The sequence below is a fragment of the Bubalus bubalis genome, chromosome 1 (assembly GCF_019923935.1).
Source record: "Bubalus bubalis isolate 160015118507 breed Murrah chromosome 1, NDDB_SH_1, whole genome shotgun sequence".
Classification (NCBI taxonomy): domain Eukaryota; kingdom Metazoa; phylum Chordata; class Mammalia; order Artiodactyla; family Bovidae; genus Bubalus; species Bubalus bubalis.
In genome coordinates this window covers 127,756,252-127,778,535 of record NC_059157.1, presented here as the reverse complement: position 1 = coordinate 127,778,535, position 22,284 = coordinate 127,756,252, and the positions used below count along the sequence as shown (strand labels likewise).

The following is a 22,284-nucleotide window of genomic DNA, read 5'->3' as shown; positions in this document are numbered from 1 at the left end:
ACATTCATTCTTACCATTTCCTGTTTGACCACTTCCAATTTGCCTTGATTCATGGACCTAACATTCCAGGTTCCTATGCAATATTGTTCTTTACGACATTGGACCTTACGGGTTCCATCACCAGTCACATCCACAACTGGGTGTTGTTTTTGCTTTGGCCCTGTCTCTTCATTCTTTTGGAGTTATTTCTCCACTGATCTCCAGTAGCATGTTGGGCACCTACTGACCTGGGGAGTTCATCTTTCATTGTCCTGTCTTTTTGCCTTTTCATACTGTTCATATTGTTCTCAAGGTAAGAATACTGAAGTGGTTTGCCATTCCCTTCTCCAGTGGACCACATTTTGTTAGAACTCTCCATCATGACCTGCCTGTCTTGGGTGGCCCTACATGGCATGCTTCAGTTTTATTGAGTTTGATTAGACTGTGGTCCATATCATTAGATTGGTTAGTTTTCTGTGATTGTGGTTTCTGTCTGTCTGGCCTCTGATGCCCTCTCTCAGCACCTACCGCAGTACTGTTTATGTATTCATCTGATGTTTATTGGCTATCCCCTATGTGTAGGCATTGCCTAGATACCAGAGTTATGGCTGTGAACCGGTCAAGGTTGCTACTCCAGTAGAACTTACGTTCTAGTTGGGGTGGGGGTAGGGAGACAGTCAATAAACCAACACATAAATAACTTTAGGTATGAGTGCTATGAAGAAAATAAGACAGGTCAGTATTCTGGAGTGCATTTGAGAATCATTCAGAAAGGCTTCTCTCTGAAGGTGACATTTAAACAAAAACCTGAACGATAATCTGGTCAAGAAATGAAAAGACCTGGAAAAAGTGTTCCAGGCAGAGGGATATTCAAGCACAAAAACTTTGAGGTGGGCACACCGTGGCCTGCTGGAGCAGTGGACAGAAGGCCAGTGTGGTTGGAGCACGTGTTTATCAGGAGCAGTAGCAGTGGGAGAGGAGTGAAGGCAGGAGACAGATCATATAAAATCATATAGGACGTTTTAAACCTGGCAAGAGTCGATTTTATTTTGTGTACAGTGGTAAGCCATTGGAGAGGGAGAAGCCATAGGAGAATGTGGTAGATCTGACCCTACGTTGAAAAGGACATGCTGATGTCATGTGGAGTTTGGATTGTTGGGGGCAGGAGTAGGGGTCAGGAGGCTTTTGTAGTCATCTGCTGTAGAGATGTAGTGCCTTGGATCATTGCTAAGTTGATTCTGCATTTTGGGTTACATTTTCAGGAGAGTGATGGGAGTGAGAACTTGTGAATCTCGATGCCTGTTTAGTGGTTCCAAGGGTGAAGTTTGCTGTATTGAACCTCTCCACTCTAAGCCCGAGTTGAAAGATCATCCCATCACACAGTTTTCCTTATTGGCCATGGCATCCTTAACAAAGGTATTTAGAAGATGAAGCTCATAACTTAAGAGACTTTGAATATCAAAAATCTGAAAATTGCAGGGTAAATAGTGAAAATGTATTTTTTCTCCCTAAAGATACTGGTCATTGGATTGAAGCCATCCTTGAAAGTGTGGATGACTTTTCCTTATGGACGGGTGAGTAAGCCTCTCCATCTTATGGGCAAAAAGACCATGTTGGGAGGTCGGGGAAGATGACTCACGAGTGGCGAATACTATGAGGCTGTCAGAAAGCTAGATAGAATGGAAATCAGCTCTCTGTCTGCTTACCTTGATGTGACCAAAACAGTGTCAGCTGGCTACCAGAGCAGTGTCCTGGGGATTACAAGGTCTATACTTCGCTACCTTTATTCTGTTAAGTTTTCTCTCATGAACAGCTGCTGCTTTGATATTGAACTACTGATAGAGAGCACCCCACCGTAGTATAGTGAGAATTGCTCTCACGTATTCTCTCTGGGGTTTCTTCTGCCTGTGATATTTCATTTTGGTGGATGCTTCTCGCAATGTATTGTGCACACCTTGGTATCTCTTTTCCTTCCTGCTTGGATGCTTTCAAAGTGATGTTTTCTTCCAGTGAATATGTAAGGAGAGGCATGGATGGGATGGGATGGAGAATGATGGTGTAGAACCAAGACTAGTCCAGAAAGTAGGCCCTGTAAGGAGGGAGCTCAGTCTTCAGCTTTCTTATTCACTTTATCTCTGGGCCCCAGGGGAAGTAGCCCTGCCCTTTCAGATGGTAGAGTCTGCTCAGGTTACCATTAACTGTACTTAGGTGACCTTCACTGGCTAATTGAGACTTATCATGGTATGTGTTTGCATCTTTGTTTTTGTTGATTTTTCCCCATTTTCAAATAGAGAAGTTGAAAGGATTTTACATTAAACATCTATATACATACCATTGTAAAACTGTACCATTAGTATTTTATTGTATACTTCATTATATACCTGTTTATTGTCATTCACTCATCAAATTTTTTTTTTTTAATGTGCTTACAAGTAAACTGCAGAAATTAGTACTCTTTTTTTTTTCCCCCTAAATATTCAACATGCATATGATTAAGTACCGTTCAGTAGTCAAAGTCTTTCCTTTGGTAGAAAAATTTATATACAAAAAAACACACAGATCTTGAGTGTGCATTTGCTAAACTTTGCCAAATATAGATACTTATGTAACCCAAACTTCTGTCAAGATGTGGAACATTACTGTCCACAAAGAAGGTTCCCTCTTGACGGTTCCCAATCAATCTCTACTCCTCTGGAATTTTAATGAGAAATTAGGAGGAGTTTTTTTTATCAAGGAACATCAGTCCATTGCTGTTTTAAACCAGAGTTTTCTCTTTATTCTTCTTGTGTTAACAATGATTTTTTTTTTTTTTCCTTCTTACCCAGATGGATCCTTCCAGTGTTCCACTGCTGGCCTGGCATTTCGTGGCAGTGCATAATTACGTGAATCCCATGCTAGCCTTCTGCAGAGGAGATGTTGTTCATTTTCTCCTGGTAAGTCCTAATATGATGCTACATCTGTGCTGAAGTCCTTTGTCATAGGTTATCATTCTGATTCACCAGTAATTTAATATTGTTTCAAAGAAATATACTATCATAATTCTTTGGAAAGAGAGTGACCTATTTAATTTTTGAGGCTTTAGTGATTAACATGGAAAACCCTCAGCTCCATGCCTCCTCATGGTGTATTTCTTATTTCCATCTCCTTTGACTAACAATTAATGGTTTATGTGTATGTGTAAATATTTGAATGTACATCAGATCAGATCAGTCGCTCAGTCATGTCCGACTCTTTGCGACCCCATGAATTGCAGCACGCCAGGCCTCCCTGTCCATCACCAACTCCCGGAGTTCACTCAGACTCACATCCATCGAGTCAGTGATGCCATCCAGCCATCTCATCCTCTGTCGTCCCCTTCTCCTCGTGCCCCCAATCCCTCCCAGCATCAGAGTCTTTTCCAATGAGTCAACTCTTCGCATGAGGTGGCCAAAGTACTGGAGTTTCAGCTTTAGCATCATTCCTTCCAAAGAAATCCCAGGGCTGATCTCCTTCAGAATGGACTGGTTGGATCTCCTTGCAGTCCAAGGGACTCTCAAGAGTCTACTCCAACACCACAGTTCAAAAGCATCAATTCTTCGGCACTCAGCCTTCTTCACAGTCCAACTCTCACATCCATACATGACCACAGGAAAAACCATAGCCTTGACTAGACGAACCTTTGTTGGCAAAGTAATGTCTCTGCTTTTGAATATGCTATCTAGGTTGGTCATAACTTTCCTTCCAAGGAGTAAGTGTCTTTTAATTTCATGGCTGCAGTCACCATCCATAGTGATTTTGGAGCCCAGAAAAATAAAGTCTGACACTGTTTCCACTGTTTCCCCATCTATTTCCCATGAAGTGGTGGGACCGGATACTATGATCTTCGTTTTCTGAATGTTGAGCTTTAAGCCAGCTTTTTCACTCTCCACTTTCACTTTGATCAAGAGGCTTTTGAGTTCCTCCTCACTTTCTGCCATAAGGGTGGTGTCATCTGCATATCTGAGGTTATTGATATTTCTCCTGGCAATCTTGATTCCAGCTTGTGTTTCTTCCAGTCCAGTGTTTCTCATGATGTACTCTGCATATAAGTTAAATAAACAGGGTGACAATATACAGCCTTGACTTACTCCTTTTCCTATTTGGAACCAGTCTGTTGTTCCATGTCCAGTTCATTAATGGCTTACCTACCTACATGTAGTGTGTTTATTAGAAAGCAAGTATCATTGAGCACCTACTATGTCCTTTACATTATAGTGGACACGAGGCAATTGGAGGACGTATAAAACTTAATTTCTTCTTTAAAATAGGTTAAAATATGGTTTGAAAGGCAAAACCAGTATGTTCCTTGCTACTAGTGAGGACAGTTTAAGGACTCTACTATGTGATGAGAATTTAAAACTTGATGTAAGTTCAGAGTGTGAAGAGATTTGTATGGATTACAGAGGCTGTGGAAGACTTTATGAAGGGTACAGGGCAAATACTACAGGAGGGGTGGATATACATATTGGGGAAAATAAGATGAACTGAAGACACAGAGATAAGAATGTGCCTGTGGAATCTCTTCTTGAGTTTTCCTAGCTCAGTGAAGCAAGTGCCTCACTGTCCACCTAGTTTCTCCAGCCTGAGATCTAGGAGTTGCCTTTTAGTTGCATTTTTCTCTCTATTCCTGGTCCATCACACATTCTGCTGACTCTAATTTACTTCCTTTTTTGTCTCCCCTCTTGCTGCTCCCCTAGCCTAAACCACAGGCATTTCTAACCCAGGCTCTGAAATAGCTTCCTAGCTAGTCTTTTGCCTCAGTGTCTTTTTATTTCTTTTTTAAATTGACATATACAGTTGATTGACAGTATTGAGTTAGTTTCTGGTGTACAGCAAAGTGATTCAGTTTATATATATATATATATATATATATATTCTTTTCCAGCTTTTCTATTGTAGATATTATGAGATATTGAATATAATTTCCTGTGCTTTACAGTAGGACCTTGCTGTTTATCTTTTATCTATAATAGTTTGTATCTGCTTATCCCAAACTCCTAATTTATCCCATTCCTTCTTTCCCCTTGGTAACCATAAGTTGCTTTTCCATGTCTGTGAGCCTGTTTCGGTTTTGTAAAGAAGTTTACGTGTATCATTTTTTTAGATTCCACATATAAGCGATACCGTGTATTTGTCTTTCTCTGTCTGATTTACTTAGTATGACAGTCTCTAGGTCCATCCATGGTGCTGCAAAGGCATTGTTTCATTCTTCTTGTGGCTGAGTAACACTGCATTGTATTTATGTACCACATCTTTATCCATTCATCTGTTGATGGACATTTAGGATGCTTCCATGTCTTTGGCCTTGGTGTCTTTGCATATGCCAACGTCTCTGCCAGGAAAGCTCTGTGCTCTCTTCAACAGTATCCTAGCTCATGATTAGCATTGCCTTCCCTGACCTCCTGATCTCAGTTAGCATTTCCCACTACAAACATCCATAATACCTTCTTTTATAACATTCAGCACTTCTAAAATTCCTTATTTAACATTTTTCTTCATCACTAGACTGAAAGCTCCATAAGTCTAAAACCAACCCTACTGCTGTATTCCAAGTACTAGGACAGTACTTAAATATATAGAAGGTCAGTAACAAATGTTAGAATTAATAACAGGGAGAAGCTTATTGTTGAAAATAAAGTTGAATATATGGATGGATCTAGATTAGGGGTTGGCAAACTGTGGCCTGTGGGCCAGACCTGGCTGGCTACTTGATTTTGTGAAGTTTTATTTCATGCCCATTTGGTTGTGTCTTATTTATGGCTGCTTTTGCACAACAGTGCAAAACTCAGCAGTGGTCGAGTTGAGTAGTTATGACAGAGATTGTATGCTCTGCAGATCCAAAAATATTTACTGTATGGCCTTTTACAGAAAAAGTTTGCTAACCTCTGATCTAGATTGTATAATAATTGCCCTAGATTGGTAAGGGGAAACCATCACAGGTTCTTAGGTAATTAAAGTGATGTGATTAAAGTGACATTTTAGGAATAGCACTGTAGATATAGCAAAAAGAACAGATGATAGGAAGTTGGAGGGAAATGAAGGGTTTTGCTCTTGTAATAAAGCAAGTGAGGTCTTTAGACAAGGATGGGTGCAGTGAGAGTTAGGGATGGCATTTTGAAGGAAAGACAAGGCTTTTCATGGGCACTGAAGGACATAAAACATTGCATTTCTGGATTTGTATTTTAGGAGCATGACATATTCAAAGAGTTAGGGTTCGGGAAGGATAGTGTTGGGTTGGAAGTGAAGGTGAGACTTGAGTGGTATATTAGGGAATGTTCTCTGGGCAGACTGGCAATCCAGGTCTAGGGTGCAAATGCAAATTCCAGGATCGAGAAGGTAGTTGAAGCTGTGTAAATCAAAAGCGAGAGCATCCATAATGTTGGTGGACACTTGTGTAAGGAAAAGGAAAACAAAGGCAATAGAAAGGAGGATCCTATAAAGGCATGTGGAGGTAGGTGGGGAAATAGAACAGTATGGCATCACACAAAAGACGGAGGAGGAGAGGCTTCAGAACATCATCAATTCCAGTGTAATACCAATACCAAAGAGAGATCAAAGAAGACTGAAGGCAAGGCCACCAGATACGTAAGAAGTAGCTTTTTGGAAACGTTTCAGAGGGCTAATTATCAGCAGAATTGAAGTAGAAGCTGAATTACAGAGTGTTGTTAAAGAAATGGGTTTCTAGAAGAACAGACTCACAATAGTGAGTACAGTGTTTGGTTACAAGAGGAGAAAAGTTCTTAATTTTCTGTAAGAAGTAAATCAAGGGAAAATTTTTGTTTTTTGAAGATGGATAAGTCAGAAACCTGTCTGATAGCAAGAGGATAAAGGACCTTTCAAAGAAGTGATTAAATATGTTAGCAGAGGAGGGGTAATATTAAGCAGTGATGGAGGGAGTAGGATTCAGAGTTTATACAGGTGAAGTGATTTTTTTTAGTAAGGACTTTAGCCAATCTTAGAATAGTTAATGTTGGCCTTGATATTTTTGTTTATGAAACACTTTCAACATATGTAAGATATGGAACAATTTGGTGCTTTCTTATTTTCATTTTACAAATGAAACTGGAAGAATAAATGATTTACCTTTGGTGACTCAGCTGTAATAGTGGAACTTGCTCTTAAACATGTTGTTGTAGATCTAGCTCCTTTCACCAGAGCCTTCTTTCTTATTGGGGAAGTGACTTAGGAAGTGAAGATGGGAGGACATGAAGGGCTCACATTAAATGGTCTTAGTTGTTTGTTATCTGACAAATGATGGGACTCGAAGGCAAAGAGGAATTGGGACGTAAAGGGAAAGAAGGACTTCTGGGCCACTGCTATGGGAAGTATGCAAGAAGACCCAAGTTGAATTGAATGTCGTGAGTTTCAGGCTGGTCACTATATTGTGTCTGTCTTCTTCAGTGCTCTGTCGCCTTGGAGCAGAAATAGAACAAATGATAAGGACAGATGAAGGTTATAGAGTGTATACATATGCATATATAAATAAAATAGTAACACTTGAAGTTCTGGGAAATTTCGGGCTGTTTGAGCTATACTAGTTCATGTATTGGAGAAGGAAATGGCAGCCCACTCCAGTGTTCTTGCCTGGAGAATCCCAGGGACGGGGGAGCCTGCTGGGCTGCCGTCTATGGGGTCGCACAGAGTCGGACACAACTGAAGCGACTTAGCAGCAGCAGCAGCAGTATCGTATTTCAGAAAAGCCTAGTTTTGGTCACTGCAGCACCTTTTTTTCCTTTTAATGTACTTTTGTTTTACTTTTTTTACACCATGCCACTAATCCTATTTTATGCTTTAACTCTGGCTAAATACAGTTATTGATGTGATGAAGTTAGTTTGTTCTGAGTATAACAGAGTGAATATTACATTTGCCAGTACAGACATACCCTGGGGATATTATTGGTTTCTGTTTCAGACCACTGCAATAAAGCAAATACTGCAATGCAGTGAGTTACGTAAGTTGATTGGTTTCCCAGGGCATAGAAAAGTTATGTTTGCACTACATTGTAGTCTTTTAAGTGTGTAATAACATTATCTCTAAAAAAAAGCAGTGTACATAACTTAATTAAAAAATACTTCATTGCTTAAAAAAGCCAAAACAATTACAATAGTAACATCAAAGATCACTAATCACGGATTACTATAACAAATAATACTGAAAAAGTTTGAACTACTGCAAAAATTACCAAAATGTAACACAGAGACAGGAAGCAAGCGAGCAAATGTTGTTGGAAAAATGGTGTCAATAGATTGACGCAGGGTTGCCACAGACCTTCAGTTTGTAAAACACACAATATCTGGAAGCACAATAAAGTGAGGTGCATTTAAAACAACGGTATGCCTAAACTGACAGCTTGGCCACTGACCAGATATACCATGGATTATACCTGATATACTACATACACTTGTGAGTGATTTCTTTCATTTGTTTAATAGTTTTTTTAGTTACCAGTATTTGTTTTACCCATATTCTGAATGGAAATCATGTTCTAGGTGGATTGACTAGGTGAGAAACTTTTAAAGTGTCTCAAACAGTAGCTGATACTCAGGTTGTTTTTATTTCATCATCAGGTTAAGAGAGACGAATCTGGAGCGATACATGTTACTAAGCAAAAGCATCTTCACCTATACTATGACCTTATCAACTTTACTGTGAGTATTATTGAAACGAAATACCCCCATTTACTTTATGTAATTGTTTTGAGTCCATGTTCTGTTAAGGCTCCCAGGATTTTTGCCATAAACCATGACCTTTGCTGCTGCTGCTGCTAAGTCACTTCAGTCGTGTCCAACTCTGTGCGACCCCATAGACGGCAGCCCACCAGGCCCCGCCGTCCCTGGGATTCTCCAGGCAAGAACACTGGAATGGGTTGCCATTTCCTCCTCCAATGCGTGAAAGTGAAGTCGCTCAGTTGTGTCTGACTCTTAGCGACGCCATGGACTGCAGCCTACCAGGCTCCTCCGTCCATGGGATTTTCCAGGCAAGAGTACCATGACCTTTAGGATCATATAAAATGTGGACAGAAGTGAAGTCCTGCTTGTAATGAAAAAAGTCTTGACATTGGTGTGATGCCACACATTATTTTTATTGTCCTTCAGCCTGCTGAACACTGGCAAGATCACCAAAAGTTTTCTTTAATATCTTGAATAGCTCAAAGGGTAGATCAGAATAATTTCTTCAGGATCATTGCCGGGCTTTCTTTGTAAACACATTTTGGTACTTCTGAGTATGTCCTCATTGGTTCAGGAGATACTCTTTTCTTGTGGCTAAAAACTGCAGGTTCTCTCTCTACCATGCATTTTGGTCCTGAGCAACCTTTGGGTTTTAAAAAAAAGATGATTTCCTTTCGTATCAATTTTTATAATAGATGATTTATTAATTTAGTTGCACATTGCTTTTTAAATCTTAGAAACTTGATTTAGAAATAACACTGTTTTCCCATATACATTTTATGAAATAATTTTGTTCAACCTCTTCCCATGTGTATTAGACTTCAGTGTTTTGTCATTACCAGAATCCCTTGTGGAATTGTCTAACATATTTGTCTAGAATTCATCATCGTCACTTGCATTTAAGATGTTTGAGGTACATCTCTGTAAACATCTGCATATGATTCTGTCCCTGAAAAAAATTTCCCAACCACAAGTAGCCATTCTAATAGTAGGACAGTGGGTGTTTTTCATTTGTCCTGTGACATATTCACGATGTGACCCCTAATCACGTTGCTTTGTAAGTTACCTTTAAAAGGCTTGTTTACAACATGTCAGCAATTAAAATACTGAGAGTCTAATCCCAAGAATAATTGCTAAACATGCTAACATTCTTGGTCATTCTTTCTCTTAACCAGGTGACCTTTGAAAGCCTGTAAAAGCTAGCACTAAGTTTGTACAAGGCTAAATAATGTCTTTTCTGAATGGTACTTTGTTTCTCAAAGTAATCAAGAGAGCACATTACAAAAGTTCTTTGTAAACGGTTTGAGTGTCAAACTCTGTTTTCTGAGAGACAATGTTTTTTTGAAAAACCAAACCCTTCCCTTATGGCAGCCACTACACTGATTAAGTATATACACATGTAGCATAGTTAAAATAGAAAAATTGATCCATTTTCAACTTGATTGTTTTTGATTGTTATTTGATTATGCAAATAATTTCTGAGCATGGGAAGAGATCATATAAATAAACCAAAACTAATATCAGAGAAAGTGCAGGGGAAATACTTTGTTCTGGCTAATTTAGAATTCTAATTGTGCAGATTTTAAGACATCATTTATTTCTTGGGGAGGAATTGAGAATTTTCAAAAAAATATTTTGAAAATAAATTTTATATATAACCCAAGAAATTTAATCAAAATGACATCCTTTAGCAGATTTTAACATTATTATTACTTTAAAAATTATAATAGTACTCATTAACAAATATTCAGACTATATACAGAAATAGAGCAAAAAAAAAAAAAAAAAAAAGAGCAAAGAACTCTGCCATAATTTGTAGGTGAAGGAAATATATATTTTTAAAATAGTTTCCATTTTAAAATATGTAATACTTAAATGCTAACGATCATTCTTTGACCAGCTAGGTTTATGAGGTTTTGCCATTTTGTTTGATTAATGTCAGAAACACTAGAAATGCAAAGTTGGTCACTTTTAAGTTATTGTGTCAATGTACTACCTTTAAAAAAATTTGATAAAAAACAATTTATCTGATAATATCTATTAGGGCTCTTAGTTAGCCTTCTTTTACATTATGAATCACTTTAATACCATCAGAAGTGTATGCTGTGTACCTGCTGTTCTCTGGGCTGGTACTGAGTAGCTCCTGCTGTGATTGTGTTGTCATCACCTGATTGATTAAATGGTTAAGGTCCTCAACGTCATTTAACTGAGTGGCCAAGCTTTCTTCTCGTCCTGGATGATGATGTGGGATGGGCCTCACTCTTGTGTTTCTGTGTGCTTGAATTACAGTGGATAAACTCACGCACAATTGTGCTCTTGGACAGTGTAGAGAAGTTGCATGTGATTGATCGGCAAACTCAGGAGGAACTGGAAACGGTGGAGATCTCAGAAGTTCAGTTGGTCTATAATAGCAGCCATTTCAAATCACTAGCCACTGGAGGAAACGTGAGCCAGGCACTGGTAAGGGTGATCCATTATTTTAGTATTGTTTTGATAAACTTAATATTTTGTTGTTGTTTTATTTTAAGAATTCTGAGGAGTTATATTTATGTCTTGATGTTTCTTTGAAAACCACTAACTAGGTTAAAGTGGATGTGAATTTATTTGTAAGTATTCAAGAATGTGAATTAAAACAATAATTCCTGTTATCTTCTATTCAGAAGTGTGACTAATACCAAAGAATTTTAACTTTTATACTAAAAATAATGAAGTGAAATTTAAAGTTCATAAGAAAGAAATTGTAAAAGCAAGATAGTTTAGAAAGTTTTATATGGTGACAACAAGCCTGATGGATTTAAGGAATTAAAGACTACAGAGACAGGTAGCTTGTAGGGCTTTGGAAGTATATGGATAATTGCTAAAGACTTGAACAGGTATGAAGACTGTGGTCATTGAAAAGCAAAGAGAGCTTTGAGAGAAAAATTCTTTAGGAATGAGAGATAGATGAAATGTAGGAGTCTGCAGATAAGGAAGACCTAAAAGTTATTTTAGTATTAATTTTACTATATTTTAAGCAATGACAATGGCATTTAGCAATTTACACAGGTGTGTGTGCCAAGTCTTTGCGACCCTATGGATTGTAGCCCGCCAGGCTCCTCTGTCCCTGGGATTGTCCAGGCAAGAATACTGAAGTGGGTTGCCATGCCCTCCTCCAGGGGATCTTCCCAACCCACATCTCGTATGTCTTCTGCATTGGCAGGGGGGTCCAGTTTGATTCCTGGGTCGGGAAGATCCACTGGAGATGGGATAGGTTACCCACTTCAGTATTCTTGGGCTTCCCCTGTGGCTCAGCTGATAAAGAATCCACCTGCAATGCAGAATACCTGGGTTCAATCCCTGGGTTGGGAAGATCCCCTGAAGAAGGGAAAGGCTACCCACTCTAGTATTCTGGCCTAGAGAATTCCATGGACTGTATAGTCCATGGGGTCACAAAGAGTTGGATAGGATGAAGCAACTTTCACTTCACTCTTAACCAGTAGTGGCTCCAGGGAAGCCCATTTACATAGGTAGTTTACAGTTAAATTACTTGAAATTGTGATCTCATGTTTCCTAAGTCAGTAATCTTTAAGCAGGAAATTTAGACTCTTGTGGAGCTTCTTTGTATAATTTCTTGGAAAAAAATAGTAATGAAGGTCTTATTTATGAGTGTCTACAGCATAGTATCTAGCCATTGCTCAAATCTCCCTGGGATATTAGAACTTCAGAGCATAAATATATGTGAAAGAGTCTTCCAGTATTTTCAGAATTTAGAAACTAGGAAAATCCAGAAGAAGAAATGGTAATTCAATAGAATTCACTAGGTTAAGAATAATTATTGTCCCACACTTAAGTTTCTTTTGTCTGGAAGTGTAAAAGTGTCAGTCACTCGGTCATCTGACTCTTTGTGACCTCATGGACTGTAGCCCACCAGGCTCCTCTGTCTGTGGAATTTCCCTGGCAAGAATACTGGAGTGGGTAGCCATTTCCTTCTCCAGGGGATCTTCCTGACCCAGGGATCAAACCTGGGTCTCCCACATTGAAAGCAGATTCTTTTCCGTCTTAGCCACCAGGAAAGCCCCCAAATCAGCTGTCCCTGACTCCTGGCAACTGCGGCATAGTGGCGGTGGTGGCAGTCTGAGTGATTATTAAAAACACTGATAGACTTTGAACTTGTGCTTTCAGCCATGATGGAATAGTGGGGACTGGATTTGCTCTCCTGCCTGGGGAAAAAGAAAAATCAAGGAAAAAAACCAAAAAACAAAAACAGTCATTTTCAAGATATTAGTGAACTTGAAAATAGAACAATAGAATCTATCCAAAATGAAACAGAAAAAAATTAAAAAAAAAAAAAAGTGTTAGTGACCAGTGAGGTAGCGTGAAGTAGCCTAATGTGTAGTAGAAATCTCTGAAGGAGAGGAGAAAAAAAATTAGAAGACATAATGGTCAAAAACTTTCCAAAACAATAAACTCGGAATTTCAAGAAGCTCAGTGAACCCAAACACAAGTAAAATGAACAGATTGATTCAAATGAATTGGAAAGAGGAAATATTAGAGCAGGCAAAGGAAAAAGACACATTAAATGCAGAGGATCAGCAATAAGTGTAAGAGCAGATTTCTCATCTGCCATAATCTGCAGTAGTCTCCAGAGAAGATACACCAAATGGCCAAAAAGCAGATGACAGGATATTCAACATCATTAATCATTATGGAAATGCAAATCAAAATCACAATGAGTTACCACTTCATGCCTCCCGGGATAGCTGTAATCAAAAAGAGACAATAACAACTATTGACTACAATGCAGAAAAATTGGAACATTCATATTTTGCTTGTTGGACATAGTGCAGCCACTGTAGAAAACATTTTGGCAGTTCCTCAAAATATTAAAGATTCCATGTGATAGAGCAGTTCTGTTCCTAGCTAGCTACTCAAGAGGAATGAAGCTGTATTGCCACAAAAACACTTGTACACAAATGTTCATAGCAGTATTATTCATAATAGCTAAAAAGTCAAAACAGTCAAAATGTCCACCAGCTGATAAATGGATAAGCAAAATGTGGCATGTCCATGTAGTAGAATGCTATTCCTCAATTTCAAAAATGAACTATTGACACATGCTACAACATGGGTGAACCCCAGAAATACTGTGTTAAGTGAAAGAAGCCATATGGAAAGACCATGTATTGTTTGATTCTATTTATATGAAATGTCCAGAAAAGGTAAATTATAGAGACAGATTAGATTAATAGAACTGGAGCTAAGAGTGGGAATGAGAATTGACTGGAAGTGGGTAAAAGTTATCTTTGTGGAGTGATGGAAATATTCTGAAATTGGATTTTGGCGATGGTTGAACAACTGTACATTTATAAAATGTTATTGTATACTTAATGAGTGAATTTTATGGTATGTAAATTATACCTTAATATTGTCATTTAACAAAAGAAGTTGACTATTTAAAACAAAAGTAATGATATTTTGTGGTACATACTTAATGCTATGTAGAAGTAATAGGATGACGGAAATAGTACATAGCAGGGAGTGGGGAGAAGGAAGTATAGTACTGTAAAGTTCTTAACATTATACATCAAATTGTATATTATGTAAATGTAGACTGAGATTAGTTAAAGCTGCATATTATAAATGCTAGAGTAGTCACTGGAAAAGTATCCCTTTATAAGTCAATAGTAGCAAAAAAAATGGATGTTAAAAAATATTAAATTTAATGAAGCATAAAAAAAGAAGAGGTAGTAAAGGGGGAAAACAATAAGATAATCTATATCCAACTATATCAGTAATTATAGGAAATGGAAGATGTCTAAACATTTCAGTTGAAAGGCAGGGATTGTCATACTGGATTTAAAAAAAGCAGGACCAACTCTATGCTGTCTACAAAAAGCTCTCATTAAATACAAAGTCATAGATAAGTTAAAAGTAAGAGGAAAGAAAAAGACATATTTTGCAAATACTAATAATTAGAATGGCTATTTTAATATCAGATTAAGTAGATTTCTGAGTAGGGAATATTGCCAGAGATAAAGAGAAATTTCAAATTGATAAAAATTTTAATTCATCAACAAGACATAATAATCTTAAAGGCTTAAGCACCCAATAACAGACCTTCAAAATATATGCTGCTGCTAAGTCACCTCAGTCGTGTCCGATTCTGTGCAACCCCATGGACTGCAGCCTACCAGGCTTCTCTGTCCATGGGATTCTCCAGGCAAGAACACTGGAGTGGGTTGCCATTTCCTTCTCCAATGCATGAAAGTGGAAAGTGAAAGTGAAGTCACTCAGTCGTGTCTGACTCTTAGCGACCCCATGGACTGCAGCCTACCAGGCTCCTCCATCCATGGGATTTTCTGGGCAACAGTACTGGAGTGGGGTGCCATTGCCTTCTCCTCAAAATATATGAGACAATAACAAATCTAAAAGGAGAGACAGACAAGTCCACAATTAGAGTTTGCAAAATTCAAAACTCCTTTATTAGTAATTAATAGAATAAGCAGACAGAAAACCATCAAGGGTATACAGAAGACTTAAAAAGAATTATTGACCAATTTGATATAACTGATATTTGTAGAGTATTCCACCCAGCAAAAGCAAGTTACAAACTTTCTCAAGTGCAGATGGAGCATCCAATAAATTATATGCTAGGCCATAAAGCAAAGAACAGTAAATTGTTGAAAGAATCTTCAGGGTAAATCTGGAGAAAATGCAAATATTTGAAATTAAGTAACACCTTTATAAATAACCCATAAGTCAAAAGAAGAAATCTCAAAGGAAGTTATTATATATTTTGAACTAAATGAAAGTGAAGATGCAGCATATAAAAATCTGTGGTCTCAGACAGCTCAGCATTTTTACACAAAACAAAGCAGAAGATCTAAAAAGACATTTCTCCAAAGAAGACACACAGATGGCTCATAGGTACATGAAAGATTGCTCATTATTAGAGAAATGCAAATCGAAACAACACGAGGTATCACCTCACACCAGTCAGAATGGCTAGTATCCAAGCATCTGCAAATAATCAATGCTGGAGAGGGAGAAAAAGGAACCCTCCTGCACTGTTGGTGGAAATGTACATTGGTCCAGTCACTATGGAGAACAATATGGAGGTTCCTTAAAATAGTAAAAATAGTTACCATATGATCCATCAATCCCACTGCTGGACATATATCCAGAAAAAACTATCATTCAAAAAGATACATGCAGTCTAATGTTCATAGCGCTATTTACAATAGCCACGATGTGTTGTGTGTACATGGAAGCAACCTAAATGTTCATCGATAGACGAATGGATAAAGAAGATGTGGTGTCTATATATACACACACAGACACACAGTGGAATATTACTCAATTATAAGAATACCAGATACAGCAATATAAATGTACCTAGAGATTATCATACTAAAGTAAACCAGAGAAAGACCAGTATCATATGATATCACTCATATGTGGAATTTAAAAAAAAGATGCAAATAAATTTATTTACAAAAACAGAAACAGGCTCATAGACATAGAAAAACAAACATGGTTACCAAAGGAGAGAGCGGGGAGGGATAATTAGGAATTTGGGATTAATATATGCACACTACTGTATCTAAAATAGGTAACCAACAGGGACCTACTGTATAGCACAGGGAACTGTATTCAATATTTTATAATAATCTGTAAGGGAAAAGAATCTGAAAAAGAATGTATATATGTAAAATAACTGAATCACTTTGCTGTACACTTAAACTAACACAATATTGTAAATTAATGTAAAAAAAAATCGGGGGTCTATAAGTCAGTTTGAGGGTAATTTATAGCTTTAAATGGGCTTCCCTGGTAGCTCAGCTGGTAAAGAATCCACCTGCAATGTAGGAGAACCCAGTTTGATTCCTGGGTCAGGAAGATCCCCTGGAGAAGGAATAGGCTACCCATTCCAGTATTCTTGGGCTTCCCTGCTGGCTCAGTTGGTAAAGAATCCGCCTGCAATAGGGAGACCTGGGTTGGATACCTGGGCTGGGAAGATCCCCTGGAGAAGGGAATGGCTACCCACTCCAGTATTCTGACCTGGAGAATTCCATGGACTGTATAGTCCATGGGGTCACCAAGAGTTGGACACGACTGAGCGACTTTTACTTTCACTATAGCTTTAAATAACTTTAAAAAATCTCAAATTTTTAACCTAAGTCTCTATCTTAAAGAAACAGAGAAGAGCAAATAAATTGGAAATATATTAAAAAGAAATAACAAAAGTGAACACAAATCAGTTAAGTAGGAAATGGACAAACAGTAGAGAAAATCAAAGAAAATAAAGCTTGTTTTTTTTAAAAGATAAATAGATAAAACACTAGTGAGAGTAATTTAGAAAAAAGGTGCAGTTACTAATATCAGAATGAGAGAGATAAAATCACTGTGTAGTCTGAAAATGTTAAAAAGATAATATAACTTTATGCCTAAAAATTAAACAATTTTAGATGAAGTGGAAAAATTCTTTGAAAGGTACAGATTACTAAAGCTGACCAAGAAGAAATGAAAATCTAAGGGGTTGTATGTTAGTTTGATTTCCTGCAAAGAAAATCCAGGCTTAGATAGCGTCACTAGTAAAGTCTATTATAATAAAGGAAAAAATATCAATTTTACATAAAAATCTTTTTAAAAATAGAGGAAAAGGGAGCACATAATTCTTTTTATGATATCAGCTTACCTCTGATAATAAAACTGAAGACATTGCAATAAAGTAAAATACAGACCGATGACCTCATGAGCATAGAAGCAAAAATCTGTAAAATAGTAGTAAATCAGCAATGTATGAAAAGCGGAATCATTATCAAATGGTATTTATCCAAGTCACACCCAGCTGGTTTAACATTCACAAGTCAATGTAATTCACTATGTTAGTTTATTGTAAAAGAAAGGTCATAATACCATCTCAAAAGACGTAGAAAAAGCATTTCACAAAATTCAGTATCCGTTTCTGATAAAATTCTTAGCAAACTAGGAATAGAAGTAGAAGGGAGCTTCTTCGGCTTGATTAAAAAGAACATCTACAAAAATCCTAGCACTAACATTGTACTTAAATTTAAAGTGGTACTGCCAGAAACCCAGACTAAAAAAAAATGCAAAACCCTGATTCTGATCTTCTAGAGGAAATATAGAAGCAGAGGAACATGTTAAAAGATTCCACTGGGATGCCATTAGCAAAATTCAGATAGTAGGAAACTCCCATGAATAAATGTTCCAGTGTCCTCAACAAATAAACTGCATGGGAAGTAAAGGACTGTGAGAGATACAGGCACACTGACTCTTAAGAGATGTATCAGCCTGCTTCAGTGTGTGGCCCTTATTTGAGTCTTGACTTAACAAATGAAATGTAGAAACAAAGAATAAAAATCTCAGTAACGTTTGACATTTATGAGGCAATCTGAAATCCAAACACTGATCAGATATTTGATATTGAGGAATGATTGTTAATTTTTAAAAGTCTGTCAAGGAAATTGTGGTTATGTTAAAAAGGATTCATTATGCATAAACTGAATTTTTGTAAATGAGATGTTCAAATCTGAGATTCATTTCAGAATTATTACTGTGCTATAGAGGAGTCAGTGGGAATTATAGATGAAACAAGATTGAGCTTATAATTAATGAAGCTAGTTACTGGATACATTGGGTTCATTATTTTATTCTGTCTACCTTTGTATATATTTTTATAATTTCATAAGAAAAATGACTAGTTATCAGTTCTTGACCACATATATTTTGGAAGATTTATAAATGCTACTGTATTTAAGCCTCTCAGAAACTGCATGGTTTTCAAAGATGGAAAAACATAGTGTCAGAACTTTGAAACTTGTTTAAACTCTGTCACCTAGTAGGTGACAGAGCCTAAATTTGCAACCCAGATTTATCAGGCAGTAAGTCTTGTTTCTATTTGCTGGGCTGTGCTGACTTTCATATACTGTACTGCTCTATCTTCCTGTTTACTTTTGTGTTTTTTGTTGATATTTATTTCAAAGAACTTGGAGGTATCATTTCAATTAGCCCTATTCTTTGACAGAAGCAGTGATTGCCTGTCATCCGGTAGTGGGCAGGTTGCAACAGTTTTTCTTCAGGTTTAGAAGTTGACATGTTCCTCCATTTTTTGCATTACTCTGAAAGAGTAATTTTGCACTTTGTCTTTTCTGCCACTTCCACAGACAGAGTGGCACTGGACTGACATTTTCCCCCCCTCACTTACAGGATGAAACTATATTGTCTCTGTATTCCACATTCTTGAAAATTTGAGACTTCTAATGCATGTAGTGTTTTACCTTTAAATTTTTTTTTTTAGGCTTTGGTTGGAGAGAAGGCTTGCTATCAATCCATAAGTAGCTATGGTGGTCAGATCTTTTATTTGGGAACAAAAGTAAGTTCTTCCACTTTGTGACTTGGCGTTTGTTTGTGTCAGGAGAGTTGGGGCTGAAGGAGGTTGCTGGTAAAGAGAGCAGTACATTACAAAGTGAATACTGATCAGCAGTAATTGAAAACTTTGAAGGGTTAGATGATCATGATGTTTAACTAACTAATTTTTTAAAAGATTGCCCCTTAATTTTATTATAGGTTATTAGAAGATAGTGAATATAGTTCTCTGTACTGTACAACTAATTAATTTCCTCTACTTTTAGACATACTATATTTTTACCTTTGTTTAGGTTCTGGTTAATAATAGGATGCTTATTTTCTTTATTCAGAGGTATACTTTCTCAATCTTCCTTCACATTTATGTTTTCATGACCAGGAAGATAACTCTATCATATATATTTGTCATGTAATTAAGATGTGCTTTAGCTTAAATCAGCTTGTGCTCACTTGCTCGATCATGTCCAACTCTTTGCGACCCCATAGACTGTAGCCCGCCAGGCTCCTATGTCCATGGGATTTCCCAGGCAATAATACTGGAGTGGGGTTGCCATTCCCTCCTCTAGGGAATCTTCTCAACCCAGGAACTGAACCCGTGTCTCCTGCATTTGGCAGGTGGATTCTTTACCACTGTACCACCTGGGAAGCCCTAGATCAGCTTAGGATATATTATTAATAAAATGCATTGAGATATTTGACTTAGAATAGGAACTTTTTGTATATCAATTTGTCCTTTTTTTTTTTAACTTTTTGTTTATCAATTTGTTTTTGTTTTTTAAAGCTTGTTGTCTATCAGTTTGTTCCATGTTTTTTTTTTTTTTTAACTTAGCATGGAAAAGCTTAGCACGTTGGGAGATTGGATTTTTCTTCTTCTTTGTCCATGGAATGAACTCCTTGGACTATAGACTTACTCACTTTTAAATGTTTGATGTACTCTTTTTTTTTTATTGTCCACGCCACATGGCAGGTAGGATCTTAGTTCCTCACTAGGGAGCAAACCTGCCTGCAGTAGAAGCATGGAGTGTTAACCACTGGACTGCCAGGGAAGTCCCTGTTTTACTTTTAATGTGGGCTCTTGAACGACCCTTTACTTTTAAGTGTAATATGAAATATTTTTACTTAAAGAGATGTACAATGAGATGTAGAACTGAGACAAATGTGTCTCTCAAGTAAGTCTCTTGGAGATGATAAGTCTAATTTCCTTCTCGTTTTCTAGTCTGTTTATGTGATGATGCTGAGGAGCTGGAGGGAGGTGAGTTCAGAGTAATTTTATATATTAGCACTATTGAATTGCACACATCTTAGCATTTTTCGACTTTGCAGAAAAAGATTATTTGGATTTGTGCTTTTTAATTTCAGAAGTGTACATCAAAGCCATTCTATCATATACTTGATTTGATAAAACTGACTCACGATAAGGTTTGGCTATGTATATAGAAAATTCAAAATACCAGTGGTATAAAAGATCTTTCAGCAGCAGTAACAGCAGTCTGGACGTACACAGTCTATGGCTAATATGGCAGCTCCATGGTCTTTGTCATACTACCCTATATAAAAAAAAAAAAAAAATTCATCATTCTTGTGTATGGATTCTAGTCTCAAGGTCATTTTATGTTCCAGTATAACTGCTGGAGCTCCAGCTGTTAAGTCCACATTCCAGGAAGGAGGAAACAGAAGAGAAGGCTGGCCCTGACCTTTTAAGGTCACAATCCAGAAATGTCCAAATAACACTTTCTCTTATCATTGGCCAGAAGTTGGTCACATGGCCCCAGGTGGCCACAGGAGAGTCTTAGAAATGTCCTTTAGCTGTCTAAAGGTTTATTGCTATCTCAAACAAACTTGGAATTTGTTATGAAGGAGGGGGGATTGAATGGATATTGTGGCAATTAGCTGTTTCTGCTCCAGCAACATTCTAACTGTTTCCTCTTTTCAGGTTTAGGCTGTAGCTCCTTCTACCAACTTATACAGTTACTGTACTATCCAGTGCTTTATGAAATTGTTTTCCTTGGAAATAAGATAGTCACGTGGTTATTATAATTTTAGCTAATAAGCAACAACTTCTGTAAAGACACTAGGTAGAATAGGAATTTTTACTGGTGATTGGTCAGACAAAGGGGTGTGGTTTCTCTCATTTATTCATTTTAGAGAGTGGATCACCTCTTGAAACAAGACTGTCTTACAGAAGCTTTGGCTCTGGCATGGTCTTTCCATGAAGGAAAAGCAAAAGCAGTAGTAGGTAAGTCAACAGAACACTGGTGTAGTAGGTACTGCTTTTCTGGAGCAGAGAAAATGAATAATATTAATCATTCACAGAATACTTTTGACTTAGTGTTCAAGTGTTTTATAAGCAAGATGTTATCAGACCTTACAGATTTTCAGGAAAAAAGGTTAATGACAAATACAGGATATAGAATTTTAAATGTCACTTTTAAAATTCATTTCATAAGGAAAACTTAACTGTTAGAACAAAAGGAGAGTACACTGACATGCTGTCTGGTCCAGTTGATGGGAGGTATTCCTGTTATGGCATACTACCCAACATTTTGTTACCTAGATTTGTTATATCATTGTTAGCATAAGTTATCAATAGAAGACCAGAGCAGTTTCACTCCTGAAGATGTGGATTAACTTTGGATTTATGCTGGGTTTTGCTTCTCGGCAGGATTATCAGGGGATGCCAGTAAGCGAAAGGCTATTGTTGCAGATCGGGTGAGTATTTTAATAGGGTTTTTACTGGGGTACATCTTGGACGCGATTAGGTGAATGACTACAGTCAAGAAGAGAGTGTATAAAAAAGCATATCAGATGATAATTCCTTGGTGTTACTGTGAATGCTTTTGTAAATTCCTTCTTATCGCCTTTTCTTTTTTCCCTTGCTCACTCTTTAATGAAGATTATAAATAGTGAAATAGCCAGAAGACAGCAGACAGGAGGAAGAAGAAAACCCAGGGATCTGGATTGTTTCTGAACTTAATTGTAGCCCATAGGATGCTGACGTTTGTTATAAACTGATAAGTAATAATGAGAAATACTATATGTGCAAGTATTTGTATTGCCTGAGGTAGCAAAGATGGCTGATGTTTTTTATTATTATTGTTCAGTCTCTCAGTCATATCTGACTCTTTGTAACCCCATGAACCACAGCACGTTCTGTCCGTCACCAACTCCTGGAGTTTACCCAAACTCATGTCCATTGAGTCAGTGATGCCATCCAACCATCTCATCCTCTGTCGTCCCCTTATCCTCCTG

The 22,284-nt window shown here is 37.4% G+C and overlaps 1 protein-coding gene across 11 annotated transcripts in view; it reads left to right on the top strand.

Annotated features, from left to right (window-relative positions):
- Positions 1-22,284, top strand: part of VPS8 (VPS8 subunit of CORVET complex) — a 302,528-nt gene that overhangs the window by 40,471 nt on the left and 239,773 nt on the right. For all 11 annotated transcript variants that reach the window (XM_025287194.3, XM_025287196.3, XM_025287177.3 and 8 more), the window contains 9 exons: positions 1,242-1,395; positions 1,494-1,553; positions 2,805-2,912; positions 8,566-8,646; positions 10,957-11,127; positions 18,968-19,042; positions 20,252-20,287; positions 21,181-21,271; positions 21,698-21,744. In XM_025287194.3, coding sequence (XP_025142979.3) covers positions 1,242-1,395; positions 1,494-1,553; positions 2,805-2,912; positions 8,566-8,646; positions 10,957-11,127; positions 18,968-19,042; positions 20,252-20,287; positions 21,181-21,271; positions 21,698-21,744 — 823 coding nt within the window. The remainder of the gene's footprint in view (positions 1-1,241; positions 1,396-1,493; positions 1,554-2,804; positions 2,913-8,565; positions 8,647-10,956; positions 11,128-18,967; positions 19,043-20,251; positions 20,288-21,180; positions 21,272-21,697; positions 21,745-22,284) is intronic.